The sequence below is a fragment of the Mustela erminea genome, chromosome 5 (assembly GCF_009829155.1).
Source record: "Mustela erminea isolate mMusErm1 chromosome 5, mMusErm1.Pri, whole genome shotgun sequence".
Taxonomy (NCBI): domain Eukaryota; kingdom Metazoa; phylum Chordata; class Mammalia; order Carnivora; family Mustelidae; genus Mustela; species Mustela erminea.
In genome coordinates, this window is record NC_045618.1 from 136,851,874 (window position 1) to 136,865,782 (window position 13,909).

Here is a 13,909-nt window from a genome sequence, read left to right on the forward strand (position 1 = left end):
GGTTCTTGGAACAACTCCAGGCTGTCTGAGGCCATGTGCGTGCCAGACCTGGGGGCGGGGAGGAGGCCTGAGGGGAGGCACGAGGGTACAGAGCACCCAAAGGCTCTGGGGCTCCATCACCCTTGCAGCTGGGAATAAAGGAGCCTGAAGGGCACAATGCCCTTCAGGCTGACCCTTGGTTTCAGCTCAGGTCATGATCTCGGGGTCTTGGGATCTAACCCCACGTCAGGCTCAATGCTCAGCTCGGAGTCTGCTTGGGACTCTCTCTCAAATAAACAAATCTTAAAAGGAAAAAAAGAAGCTGCTCATGGCATGCTTACGGCAAGGAGGCCACTGAAGGGTGAGCTGTGTGGGTTCCCATGGCCGGGTACCCGGCAGAGTTTGGGGTCATTGGCAGGGGACCTGGGGGCCACTGCATGAGCTAGTCCCAGGGTGAGCAGCTCCCCTTCTGAGCCCCTTGGTCTGATGAACTCCCTTCCCCTTCCAAGAAACCTCTCAGGGCCCTGGGTCTGGGGGAGATGCCCCTCCTTGGGCTCCCCGCTTTAGAGCACCCCCAAACCCCAGGGCACCACAATCACCCAGCTCAGAGCTGGGACTCTGGGTGCATTTGCCGACTCACAGGCTGCAGTTTGATTCACTGAGTCTGTGAAGAGGAAGTGCTGGTTTGACCCCACCTCCCAAGGTCATGGCCAGTGAGAGCACCGCAGGGTACATCTTCTGCACCTGCTCCTGCCTCCTCCCGTTCCTGTGGAGGCCTGTGGACCCTGCAGCCTGCATCCCTGATGCCAAGCCAAGCTGGCGTCTCCAGAGCCACCTTGCTACCCCACTGGTTCTAGAAACATCCTCCCAGCAATCTGGCTCCCAAAGGCTTTGCTGGGGCCATTCACAAGGATCTCTCAGAAATCCTCCCCTAGGACTCCAGGCTGTGAGAGTTAAAAAAAGACCCGGGTTTATCACTGACTTTTCCTTTTAATGGTTTTACAGTGACATGAAATGCTTTTGTTTCCTGAGAGAAGAGGCATGTTTCAAATGAATTATTAACCAAAAAGAATTGGCCGTGAGCAAGAAATCCTCCATTGACTCTGGAGACAAATGCAGACAGACAGCTGGCTGGCAAGATGCTATCTCTTACCGCCCCCGGCAGAGGTCAGCCCGGGCAGCGGCAGCGGCAGGGGCCATCTGCTCCCCGACACAGCTCTAACTTGGGCTGCCCCCTTCTCCCTCCCCCGAGGGATTAAGCCTCTCCCACACAGGCCTCCTTTCAGGCCAGTTCTGGGAGTGCTGACCTCTGTTTCTGCCTCCACTTGACCCTGAATGAGCCCCTTCCAGTCACAGTTTGTCCTCGTGGGCTGGGATGATGAGGGCTGGGTCTTCTTCCCCTGTGCCGGGGCCGGCGAGGGGCTGTGGCGGAGCGGACACCGTGCTCGGGGTCCTCGTCTCTACATCTGCCCCCAGCACCCACTCCGTCCTCCCCCTGCCCTGTGCCCTGGGAGGCTGACGCCTACCACTGCGTGTCCTGGGCGCCCCTGTTCCTCAGGTTTGGCCAGTGAGAGGCACCCTCAGGAGACGAGGGAGGGTGGAGACACAGGGTGGGCTGTGTCTCCCCTACCTTTCCTATTTGGGGGCCCATCTCCATCTGTTCCAACCACAGCTCCTGCTAAGCGGCCCCTCTTGAGTCTCCTCAGGCTCTCCAGGCTCTCTAGTTCCTGTGGCACCATTTCCTCCCCTTGTCCTGGTCCTCAGGGCGCTGATGGCCCCCACTGCTACTGGTCCTGGAGTGCTTCACCCACCCCCTTTATTCCCAGGACCAGCCCCAACTCCTGGAGGAAGCCCCGCCCACACCCCCCCATGGGAGCCACGCCCACACCCAGCTAAGGAGCCCGGCCCACACCCAGGGAAAGAGCCCCGCCCACACTCCTGGAGGAAGCCCCGCCCACACCTCTGGAAATGAGCTTCGCCCACATCCCTGGAAGGGATCCACTGAACCATGGGGCCTGCGTTCTGTGTCTTTCCAGGCCATTGACAGATCCCGGAACCAAGAGCTCAGAGCCTGTGGAAGGGGACAGAGGGCAGACAGGAGGCCCCTAAGGCTGCTCTGAGGGGAGGTGAAGGTGCACCCCCCCACGCCCTCCTGGGAGACCCCCAGCTCCGCTGAAACCAAGCCCACCACGGCCACAGTCAGCTAGTAATGTGAGTTAGCTCTCCTCTTGCCCTCCTGATGTTGGAACAGACAGCACGTTTCTTCAGAAGTTTGGGGCAGACAGGGAAGTGGCCTGAGAATGCTGCCTGTCTCTGAGGGGAAGGCCAGTGGGAGGGGCGTCCTTGAGGAGGACAGTGGCCCCCTCCCTAGCAGGGCTACTGGTGAGTCTTGGATGCCCTTCCTGGCAAACCTCCAGTAGCTCCCTTTGCCTTCCAAGTCCCAGCAAGCTGCTCGCCTTGGTGGGCCAAGCCCCTCCCCCATCAGGCACACCCTCCAACCTCATCTCCCACAGCCCAGGAGCTTCCTGGTGTCCTGGCGCCTCGGCTCACACAGGTGCCTTGGTCTGGAAAGCCTCCCTGCTCTGCTTCTCAAAAGTGTCCTCCCACAGCAGCAGGCTCTCAGCTCAAATGCTCTATCATCTGGATCCGAGTTAGCCATGACTCTTCTGGGCACTGCCAGAGGCTGCCAGCAAGCCCCCCATAGCCTCCGCCACCCGCCTTGTACTGCGGTCATGGTCATGTGCGTATCTACCCCCCACCGCCCTTCAGTCAGGTGAGCTGCCACAGGCACAGTCTGAATCTTATCTGTCTCTGTCCTCAGAGAGCCCGACACACAGTAGGTGCCCGTGAACCACCTGGGAATTGGGCTGGCTGTGTCCCCGGGGAGTCTTCCAATGCATCTACCTTGGTTTCCAAGGCCAGGCCTCCCCCTGAACTGTAGGGTCTGGAAGACTCGGGCCTTTCTGTCTGCATCCTCCTATCCTCTAAGGAGCACAGCCATGCCCCAGGTACCCGGGTGCCCTTGAGGAAGGGCAGCCTGGACTAATGAGGTCTATTCTTCGCTCAGTACGAGTGATACAGAGGCACGGTCAGGGCTGGGCTCTGGAGTCATGTTCAAGTCTGGAGTCCACTGTTCCCTGGTTGTACCATCCTGGGCAGTTCCCTTCACCCCCTTTGAACGTGGTTCCTCGTCTGTAAAATGCAGCAGATTGGAAAAAGGTGCGACAAAGATGAACGAAGGGAATGTTGGGGGCCCGGGAGCCCCCCGCCCCTCCCCCACTTGCTGGAGACGCTGGGCCACAGCTACTCCCTTGTGGCTTGTCATGGTTTTTGGACATTATCTGGCAGCTTGAGAGCAGGGGGCGGAAGGGGCTCTTGGCCAGGACGGAGATCCCCAGGGCTTGGCCGGTCTACCTGGAGCTGCTGTGCCTGGGCCCCGTCCTCCTCGTGTCTTGCCATCTGGCCGGTGCCCCTCCGCGCCTCGTTGTCAGACTTTTAACCTGATATTTTACTCTTTCTGCTTTTGAATTATTCAAGTGAAATCACATAGAACAATGAATCAAAAGGATAAAGTGAAATAGTTTAGATGTTAGGATTGTTCTTAATAGAGACCCCCTAACTTTGGGCCTCTGGGAAATTTCAAAACCTTTATTAGAAATATAATGAACAATGCCTAGGACCTTTAGGTGTTTTGAAACATTTTTGTTTGTCTTTTGACACTATCTTCCCCCGAGTTCTGGGGAAGCTGGGGTGAGGGGGACATTTTTTGGAGGCCGGGCAGCCTGGAGGTCAGGGGACCTACGGGGGAGCTGCTATGCCGTCATTCCTGTGGGGGGAGGAGGCATTCACCCCACGGCCCATTCTACCAGACTTAGGGGCCCCAGATATAGCTTAAACCTCCTCAGACCCCAAAGGCAGCCACACTCGGCTGCAGACCCCAGCTCTACAAGGCGGGTGGTGACTGGTGATCATTTTTGAAAGGCAGAGTGAGTTGGTCCTTTTTTGTCTGCATTTAGAAGCCAAACCAATACGGTGCCTCTCTCCGGTGGCTCCATCCCCCACCCTGCAAGGATATGCAGACTCCCGGGTCCTAGGCGCCTGGAGTGAGGTCCCCAAGGCAGGGCCTGTTACTTCCAGGTGGGGTCACTATAGATAGATAGATAGATAGATAGACAGACAAGCATTCACTATACATTTTTTCTGCTTATTAAATGCTTAACAATGTTCAGGGCTCGAAGAAACATGTAGGGGTGGACAGAGCGGCCCCCAGCCCGGGCAGAGCCCCCTCCAGGCTCAGAGCCCTGTGAGCACTCACCTTTTGATGGCTTTGTAGCAAATGATGACGAGCACGGTGAGAAACACCAGGGAAGCGCAACATACCGCGATGACGATGGCCAGCCCCGACCACCAGCTTTCCTCCGCGGGGCACGAGGTAGAGTTGGGGGCTGAAAGACAGTAACACGCTGAATCTCCCTGGGGTGGGAGGAGCAGGTGGCGGCTGCGTCAGAGAGGGACCGTTGTGGGTGACACGAAGGGTGTGGCCTCCCCCTTATCCCGCCTTTCCAGGATGAAGGCTCCGGGACCTGTCCCGCCGTCTCCACCCCCACCCCGCCGGCAGGTGACATCATGGCTGGCCCCCGGCCAGACACGTGCTCTGAGCAGGGGTGAAGCGCCGAGGCCCGGGCCATCCATCCTCCCTTGGCATGAGCTAACTGACAGCAGGGTCAGGTTTAATTTCCCATGAAAAATAACAGAACATCTCATTCTCTCAGTTGAGGCATTAAATCCACTTCCTCCCAGGGTGGGGGTGGGGAGCAGGGCTCCCAGGACGCACCGGGCAGGAGGAAGGAGAGAAAGTGTGGGAAGCCCATTCCTTCTAAGAGACAGGCTCTGTCCCTTCTTGGATGTGGCCCATGCAGTGAGGACCCGCAGCTGCCTCTGCAACTGGCTCAGGCAGGTGGACGGGTGGCCAAAATCTGGAAAAGTCTGTCACTGACAAAGCATCTGACCCTGGATGCCATTGGGCCTTTTGGTCATTACTCAATCCATGGAGTCTCTGGGAGATGAACCTGTCCTCCCCCTGCTTCACTCTTCTGAGAAAAGCAGAGACATCACACTGCCTCATCCCAGAGGCTCTGAAAGGTCCGGACACAACTGGAGACAGGTGCCACAAATTGCAAAAGAAATTTGGGGGGAGGGGCGGAGAGGAAAGAGAAAAAGAAGAAGGGAGAAGCGGGAGAAAGGGAAAGGGAGAAGGGGCTGGTGAGGAAGTGAGGACAGACGGATGGACAGATAGACGCCTACTGGCTCTGGACACGTCTTCAAGAACAGTGATTGTATGTAAAGGATCCAAACCATGCCCCAGGCTCTGTGTGCACTGAATAACAGACACCTTCAGGGGCGCCACAACACGTGGGGAATAAATGAATGATTTCCCAAGGATACCACGGATGGTTTCATCCCCATCGTCATTTTTGTCATGGATGTTGTTGTTGCCGTAATCATCGAGGTGTAAATCCCACAGGGGACTCTCACCCATCGGAAGTGTGTGGTCAGATCAGCTTTGACAAATAACGTCCGCGGGCCTGAGCCACACCACTATCATGGCACAGAATATTTCCATCAGCCCAGAAACTTCCCCCGGGCCTCCTTCTAGTCAATCCCTGCCCACAGGCCACCACTACTCTGCTTTCTTAAATCATCGATTAGATTTGCGTGTTCTTGAAAGTCAGAAAACGGAACCAGGCAGTGTGTATTTTTTTGCTCCCTTTGTTCAGCAAAATGTTTTTGAGATTCATCCACAAATTTCTTTTGTGGAAAGAAGTTTCTTTCTTTCTCTTTCTTTCTTTCTTTCTTTCTTTCTTTCTTTCTTCTTTTCTTTCTTTCTATTGCGGAGTGGTATTCCCATCTGTGAATAAACCACAATTTGTTGTGGATTCCTAGGCTGTTTTCAGGTTTTGACTTTTGTGGCTCAAGCTGCTAGAAACAATTGCATACGTGGTATAGACATGTCTTCGTGTTTTTCTTGGCTAAACATCTGGGAGTGGGCTCGCTGGGTCCTAGGGGGTGTGTGTGTGGGTAACTTTATAAGGAGCTGCCATGCTTGTTTTCCCAAGTGCCTTTTCCCTTGCACATGCCTGCCGGGAATGAGGAAAGAGGAACCAGCAGGGCGTGTGGTTATGGGTTATGGAGTTGTTACCAGACTGTGGCATTGGTGCAAGCTGGGCAGGGAGACGCAGAAAACCATGGCGGGCTTTGCAAGGAACAGGTGCTAAAGCCCCGTTAACAAGGGCAAGGTCTCCAGATGTGGGGCTCAGCTCAGCGCACAACCAGGCAGATTTGGAAACGCTTCCCGAGAGATGCCCAGGACAGAGATGTCACCAGCCACTCGGCCAGGGCAAGATCAGGCCTTTAGGAATCCCAACACTTGAGAAGACATGGAATAGGAAATTCAAAATAGGAACAAACTCTAAAACAAGGGAAAAGAGATTCAAGAGGATTCTCATTTTTGTCGTGATGAATTTCTTCAGGGTTTTGTTTTGTTTTGTTGTTTTTTGTGAAATATTAAATACAAACCTTTCTTTCCCCACCAAGAGAAGCCTGGTTCCCTCCCACCTCCCCGCCTTCTTACTCGTTTTGGGGTGTCCTTGGCTTAGCCGAGTAAATCCAGGCCCCATTTCCCTACAGTGATCACTGCTGGACAGTCTGAAATGCAACAGGGGTTAAATTTATGGGGTGCCAACCCCAAAAGGCTTGCCTCCTTGTTTTCATTGCAAAGGGAAGTAATTTTGGTTTCTGTCGATTCTATCCTAGGCTCTAACACTTCTGAGCCAAGTCTCAAGGGGACCTTCACACCTGCCCACCAATGGCCCACAGGTGGGGCTCACATCACCAGTGTGTATCCTCAGCCGGGGGCAGTCCCCCTCCAAGGGGCACTTGGAAATATGGGGTCGAGGGCTGTCTCTGGTTGCCACAGTAAGTAAGCCCAGGAGCTCCCAAAAACAACGGTGATGGGGATATTCCTACAAGGTAGAATCGTCCCTCCAAAAATGCCACCAGGGCCTTTGTTGAGAAATCCCATCAACTGGAAACAGAAGGGTTGATTCTAACCCTCGTCTGGAACTTGACACTCAATCTCCGAGCGCCTCTTGTGATGGTCTTTACATCCAATGGTAACGAGGGCGGATTTCCTTCCTGCTTGCATTTGTTCAGACACAATAGACACAGAAAGAGGGGAGTCTGATTTGAGAGGGTCCTTCTGCTTCGGGGCCCCGATAGGATGCGGCAGTGCACTGCTCAGCACATGCATGTGGGAAGCTACTCAAGGCAGGAAGCTAATGCGTATGAAAAGAGGGAGGAATTTTGTGGATCTAGTCCAGGGCATAAATCTTGGATTTCGCCAAGAAAACAGCTCTTGTTTGTGTTCAGAGAATGCACCCTTCTTTATCCTAGCTCCGGTCATTCTTTGTGCATTAGGAAGGATCAGAGACTGTTGGAGCTGGAGGAAGGCTAAGAAGTGTCATTTCAGAAAAAGGACAAGCAGGGACACTGGGGATCAAGAAACCTCTTTCGCAGGGCCAGGGTTGGGACACTAAGCTCTTCCTGAACTTCTTTCCTATGGTGTGGTCAGTACTCCTTTGCAGATGTGACAGGCTTAGCACATGAGCAGACCGATGGTGCATATCTGAGAAGGTAGCATCATCAAGGTGCTCATTCATTCATTCATTCATTCATTCCTGCAGCCACCAGCCGTTTACTGAGCACCTGCATCCCTGGCACATTGCCGGGATCTGGGAGCGCAAAGACGGATTCGCTAGAAACTGTGCCCTTACCAGGTCTGGAACCAGCTGCCCACGGATCATTGCGGGGCTGGCCAGAACCTGGCTGACTTGCTCAAGGAGCCAGCGGGCTCCAACAGCCGAGACGTGTGGATTTGCTAATGTGCAAAGTGAAAGTCATTGCGGCTGAGGGGAGGAGGCGGGTAAGGCGATGTCTACGAGAGGCAGGTGGTCACAGGGGGAAGGCTGAGGCAAGCAGCGTGGGAAGTCCCCGACTGGAGGCTGCTGGCGCACCCCCTGCTCCTCCGCCCACCCCCCTTCCTTGGGTGCCAAGATTCTGCAGACACTGACAGAAAGGCAGGAGCTGTCCTGACCTCAGTCCTGACGACTCAGGGGTCTTAACACCCTGTCTCCTGGGACTCAATAAGGCTCAGCCTGCTGTATTTATTAAACTCTCTTGACATCCGTAAAAATGATAAAAGTGACAACCAGAGAGCGCGACGTAGAACCACCCGGGCTCAGTTTTGCTTTACCAAAGGCGTTGCTTTCTTTCCAGTCAAGAAATGCATCATTTAAACTTCTATTTGGGGGACGCTCGGGGTGGCTCAGTTGGTGGGGCGTCCAACCCTTGGTTTTGACTCAGGTCGTGACCTCAGGGTCGTGGGATCGAGCCCCAGTCGGGTCCCTCACTCAGCATGGAATCTGCTTGGGACTCTCTCTTCCTCTGCCCCACCCCAACCCCGTTCATGCTCTTTCTCTAAAATAAATCAATCTTTAAACAAACAAACAAAACTCTTAGTTTGGGGACTTTTGCTTCCAGCTAAGATGTAGTAACCAGGCCAGATTCGCTGTCTTCCACATGCCTGAAACATCCACAAAATACGGTTTTCAAAAGAGCAGACCTCAGGGCAACAAAGCGTGCAGATCTCTGAAGGACAAGAAATGAAGGAGTGGAATTCTGGCTGCCCCAGCTTACTGCCCGGGAGTTTGCCAACAGCGGAAGGCAGAAGCCAGCAGGGCCCAGCCACTGGGTGAAGTCAGGGAGTGGAGCCTAGATTCCAGGGAGTGAGCAAGTTCAAGGAGTGAGGTCCCTCCCAAGGGGGAAAACCAAGAGCCTATCGGGAAATCCACCAACGATTATATAATTCCAGGAGCGGCAAGTGCTAGAAGAGAGATGAAAAAAGAGGTCAAGATGCCCCCACACCTTGTGGAAGTGTCTGGAAAAGGAGCAGCTGTGGACAGAAGTGAACAGAATCAAGGAGCCTAAGCAGACCAGCAAGGTTCCTGTGGGCTGGTGGCCCAGTGCCCCAGGGGAGCTGTGGACATCGGGCAGGTCCCCCCAGGTGCTCTCAGTGACTACAGCCTTCCCCCCATTGCTTCGGGTTTCTGTGACCATGAGATGGGACAGCAGAGGCAAGGTTCTCGAGGGCTCCGAGAGAAACAACCATCATCTGCTGAGCCCCGATTCCGAGGCACATGACTAAGTCACAGTGGTACAGAGCCCACTGATACCCTCTTTTGTAAGTGGGGAAACTGAGGCCGCACAGCAAGCGGAACGACCAAGATTTGAACCTAGGTATGCTTGCGACAGCACTCACGGTCAACTCAACACGTACTAATGTGTGACCCGGGGCCTGCCACTTGTGTCTCCCCGGCTGGCTGCACGCGGGAGATACTGGATGGACAGGAGGGTCCCCGGGGTGGGGGGGGCGCGAATGAATCAAAGGGACAGCAAGCAGTGGGGGAAACAATTCGGTTTTGCAAGGTATTTTTTTAGTGGTTCCTAGAAGGGAGTTAGTTATAGCCCTGTCCTTCGTTTTAACATGATTTTTCCATTGTGAAGGAGGCTCTTAACCCTGAGTGTGGCCTCCTGGAGGGGACAGCCACTGCAGCAACAGGTTCTGGAGGGCAGCCTGAGTGCCGGGCCCTGCCGGTGACACCAGAGGTGTTCAGTGGACCTCTGGGGGCTCATGAGACTTCTCTCCCAACTTTCAAAGTCTTTGGTGACTCATGCCAAGGTTGCCCGTTGCCTGACCAACTCCTGACTGGAAGGGCCACATGCCAAGCTGGCCTTGATAGTGTGGGCAGGAGATGGGCCCGCAGCCACCCTCTGCGATCTACCCCTGGCAGCCCCGCTCCTGGCCCATCAGTGGGTCACAACCACGGAACGCAGGAGGGCCCCCCGAGCGGCGCCCAGCTTCCTTCGAGGGGCTGATGCCATGAAGGTACTCCCCGACCAGAGGACCCATTCAGCCTTGACTGTGGGAAACCAGTCAGAAGCTGGTCCGCGCCTGGTGACACTGCCGGGTCCTTGGGGCTCAAACATTCATGCAGCAACAGAACCTCTTTGAAGGACCTTTGGTCAAAGGAGGGGGCTGGGGCTCAGAGGCGGGGAGGAGTTCAGCAGCGGACTGGTTCTCACGTCTCAGCCCTGCCTTACGTCCTCCGCCCAGGACCCAGAAGGATGTGGGTTCTCAGAAGTTCCTGCACGGCTGATGGCCCTGTCCCTGCCTCTGCCTTGGTGTCCCCAACCCCACTGCGGAAGGAGGGGTGTGGGGCAGCCTCCTCCCCCACCCCCTGCCCCCACACAGAGCCCATTGTTTCCAACTGGGCCCACTGCCATCCATTCACGGGCATAGGGGGCCCACGGAGAGGCCTGTGCCAGGGGCATCCGCCCTCCCCTGTGGCCCACTTGGGGGTGGGCCACTCCCTCATCTCCCACCCCGAAGGGGCCAGGGTGTGTGGCCGGACTTTACAACCGCAGATACAAGGTCAGACCCTGGCACTCTATGCAAACCTCTGAAATAAGCCGCATTTCCAGACAGAAAATTCTCCTCCGGATCCCCGCCCAGATGAAAACAGCAAGCACGTGTGTTTCAGCTGAGGGCGTGGCTTCCACCCCCTACTCCGCCCATGGGAATCTGGCTCAGGCTTTGGGTACAGGACAGAATCGCCCTCAGGGATGTTTCCCCAATTCCGCCCACCACCCAGGCCAGAGGTTCCTCTGGGTCCCCCGACCCCCCGCAGGGCTCAGGCCTTGGGGAGGCATGTGCAGCCCAGGAAGTAGATGTTCTGTGCTGTCAGCCCGGCATGGTAGTTCCTGTTCCAGTCCTTCTGCCCCTAACCGGTTCAGAGGTGGCATACCATATAGCTCTGGCCAGTGACACATGAGGAACAGACTGCTGGGGGCTTCCAGAACTGGCTCCTTGCTGTTACGGGAGAAGCACGGAAATAGAAAGAGCTTTTTCCCTCGTGGACACTGCCATGTCCTTTTTTTACCCCTCACAGAGCAGCTCTGGGGGACTGAGGGTGCTGGGGTGCAGAGTGGGTGGGTGGCAATGTGAACGAGGGCAGCCATGGCGGCTTCAAGGGACAACATGTGAGCAAAGACTGGGATCTGATAAAAGGGTTCATCATGCAGGTGCTTGGGGGAAGAGCCAAAGCAAAGGCCCTGAGGTCAGCAGGGATAGGGCATGTCTAAGGAGCAGCAAGGAGGCCCGTGTGACCGGGCTGAAGCAGACAAGGGAAAGACAGGGAGATGAGATCTCTTTGGGTTTTTACACTGAGAAATGAGGTGTTGTTGGAGAGTCTGGAGAAGGGGTGGTCTGACTTCACTTTGGCTCAACTGCGTTGTTTAGAGTAGACTCTGTGTGTGTGTGTGTGTGTGTGTGTGTGTGTGTCAGGGTGGGGGAGGGTAGGAAGCTGGGGGGTCATTGCCAATAGCCCAAGACGGACAGGATGGTGGCTCTGATGGGGCCTAGCAGTGGAGGTGGGAGTTAAGGGCAGATTCCGGATATGTCTGGAAGGTCAAGTTCATGGAAGTATGGATGTGTGTGCCTGAGAGTCAGAGAGGAGTTACAGGGGACTCTGAGCAAGCGGCAGGATGGAGCTGCCATCAACAACAGGGAAGGCAGGGGCCGGGCATGCTTCTGGGTGTGCAGGCGGGGAGCGAGGTCCGGCAATCCCGTCACACCGCACGAGAGATGGCGAGCGAGCCGCTGGATCGAGACCCTGAGCTCCGAAGCGAGCACAAGCTGGAGCTGTCCGCAGCCAGGCCTGACGTCAAGTGCGGGAGTGCGGACGGAGCGGGGCAGCGGGTCGGGCCCGAGCCCGGAGGCGCCTCCATGCGAAGAGACCAAGGAGAGAGGAAGCAGGAGGAGAGGCCAGTGAGCGCTGGAGGGGGACAGGCAACGTGGCGTCCGGCGGCCAAGTCAGGGAAGGACACGGAAGAGGTGGCGGTCCGCTGTGACCGCTGCAGCCGACAGGCGAGCTTGATGGGGCTGAGAGCCGGCCACCGGCCGAGCAACATGGCAGTCACCGTGACCGTGACAGGTGCAGGGATGAGGGAGTGGTGGAGGGAGCCTGAGTGGGGCCACTTAAGAGAGAATGCGGGGAGAGGAAATGGAAATAGCAAGTATGAGAGCTCAGGGGCAGAGGTTTGTTGCAAAGGGGAGTAGGAACAGGGAGCCACCGCTGGGTGGGGGAGGTGGTGGCCGGGGAGGGCTTGTAAGATGGGAGATGGAGTGTGTGCACGCACGTGTGTGTGTGTGCGTGCTGAGTGTGACTCAGGACAGGGGCTGGGCCCCCTGCACAGATGGGGGTCCCCGATATGTAGGAAAGGTGAGGGGGTGTGTGCGGGGGTGGGGGGGTGACAGGGTGGGGTCAGTGGCCGCTTCCTTCCTTCCAGTGGCTTCTGTTGTCTCCGCGAAGGGGGAGCTCAGCAGCTGAGCAGGATGCGGGACCTGCTGGGTGTCTGGTGGGGCTGGGAACTGCAGGTGAGGCCAGTGCAGGGCCGGCCATTTCACCCCATGCGCCTCCACCCCGTGCCCCGGACGGCGGGGGGAGGCCAGTTTCCCCATGGGGTCTGAATGGAGCGCAGGGCCAGGGGGCTGAGGGCGCACCCAGGGGCGAATGCAGTGCTCGACCAGGAGGGGGAAACGGTTTGTGAAGGTGCCAGACCTCACTAGGGCAGGTGGTGGAGCTGGGGTGGGAACCCAGAGAGCTAGCTCCAGGGCAGACAGAAACAAGCCAGCAAATCCAGACACGCCGGAAGATACACTTTGGACCAAAGGAGACGGGGCTGCATGGAGGGATCGAGGCCAAGTGGGAAAGGGGACATCGGTGTCACCCTGGGCGTCAGGAAAGCTTCTTTGAGGAGGTGAGATTGACGCTGAGCCCTACAGCGTGGGGGAGAGGGAAATCCCTATGGAAAGGCCCTGTGTGGGTTGGCCTAGGTCAGCAGGGGAAGGAACAGGGGCACCAGTGGCTGGCACCCACGCCTCTCCCCCCCCCCACCTCTTTCCCTCCACCCGCTGGTGTCCGGGACCTCCCTGCTGAAGTCCTGGTGAGGGGCTCCATGCCCTTCCATTTCAGACTCCCAGCCCCGAGGGAGCTCGAGCCCCATGGGACACTCGCTTCTCTGATTTATTTATTCCTGCCTGGCGTTCTGGGCCCGGCGCCCAGCGTGATGGCAGTGTGGCTGCTTGTCGTCAAGACACCGTTCTCAGGCCCGGCTCCTGAGGGGGGCATTAAAAAAACCCAATACATTATTAATAATTGTCTCCATCATTCCCATGCCTAATTAGGAAAGGAAAATTATGAATTGGGTTTCAGTCTCCGTGGTGGGGGCAGCCATGGCTTTTCCTGATGCGAAGGAAAGATCTGGGTGGAGGCCCGGGGAGCCCAGAACAGCAGGCCGATGCCTGGTGCAATTCATTATGCTTCTGGTGGCGACTGCAGACCACGCCTCCCCTTGTTCCTCACCCAAACAGCCCTCTTTGTGAGGCTCCTGAAGGCAGGGACTCATTACTCAATAGCACTCCTCCCTCTCTGTAGCAGCAATCCTTCCTTTCTCTGTCCCTTGCCCTGGGGACCCTCCCCAGGTCCCCTGAGGCTTCTGTTCCCACCCAGGACCTCAGAGGCACTGCTGCCCAGAAGGTCCGCTCTTGGCAGCATCAGAACAGCACAGCAGTAACAGGACAGTGCCACATCGGGAATGGCCTGGGGGACCACTCGAGCTCACCCTCCTGGCCCTGACACCACCTCATTCGTGTGCCAATCCACTCACTCACCCGAATCTCCTAGGAGCCTGCTCCGTGCTGGGCAGACCCTATGCTACGTACCAGGACATGAGGGTCAGTGAAAAGGACAGG

At 56.5% G+C, this 13,909-nt stretch overlaps 1 protein-coding gene across 8 annotated transcripts in view; it reads right to left on the bottom strand.

Annotated features, from left to right (window-relative positions):
* The window catches only part of PRIMA1 (proline rich membrane anchor 1), a 60,750-nt gene that overhangs the window by 12,031 nt on the left and 34,810 nt on the right, over nt 1-13,909 (bottom strand). For 6 of the 8 annotated variants that reach the window (XR_004286174.1, XR_004286173.1, XM_032345115.1 and 3 more), the window contains exon 4: nt 4,295-4,424. Coding sequence is in view for 6 of the 8 variants with exons in the window: in XM_032345115.1 (XP_032201006.1) it covers nt 4,295-4,424 (130 nt within the window). In the remaining 2 variants the exon portion in view is untranslated. Of the gene's footprint in view, nt 1-306; nt 4,126-4,294; nt 4,425-13,909 lie in introns of those variants that run through there. The other 2 variants (XM_032345116.1, XM_032345118.1) reach the window with 2 other exon arrangements.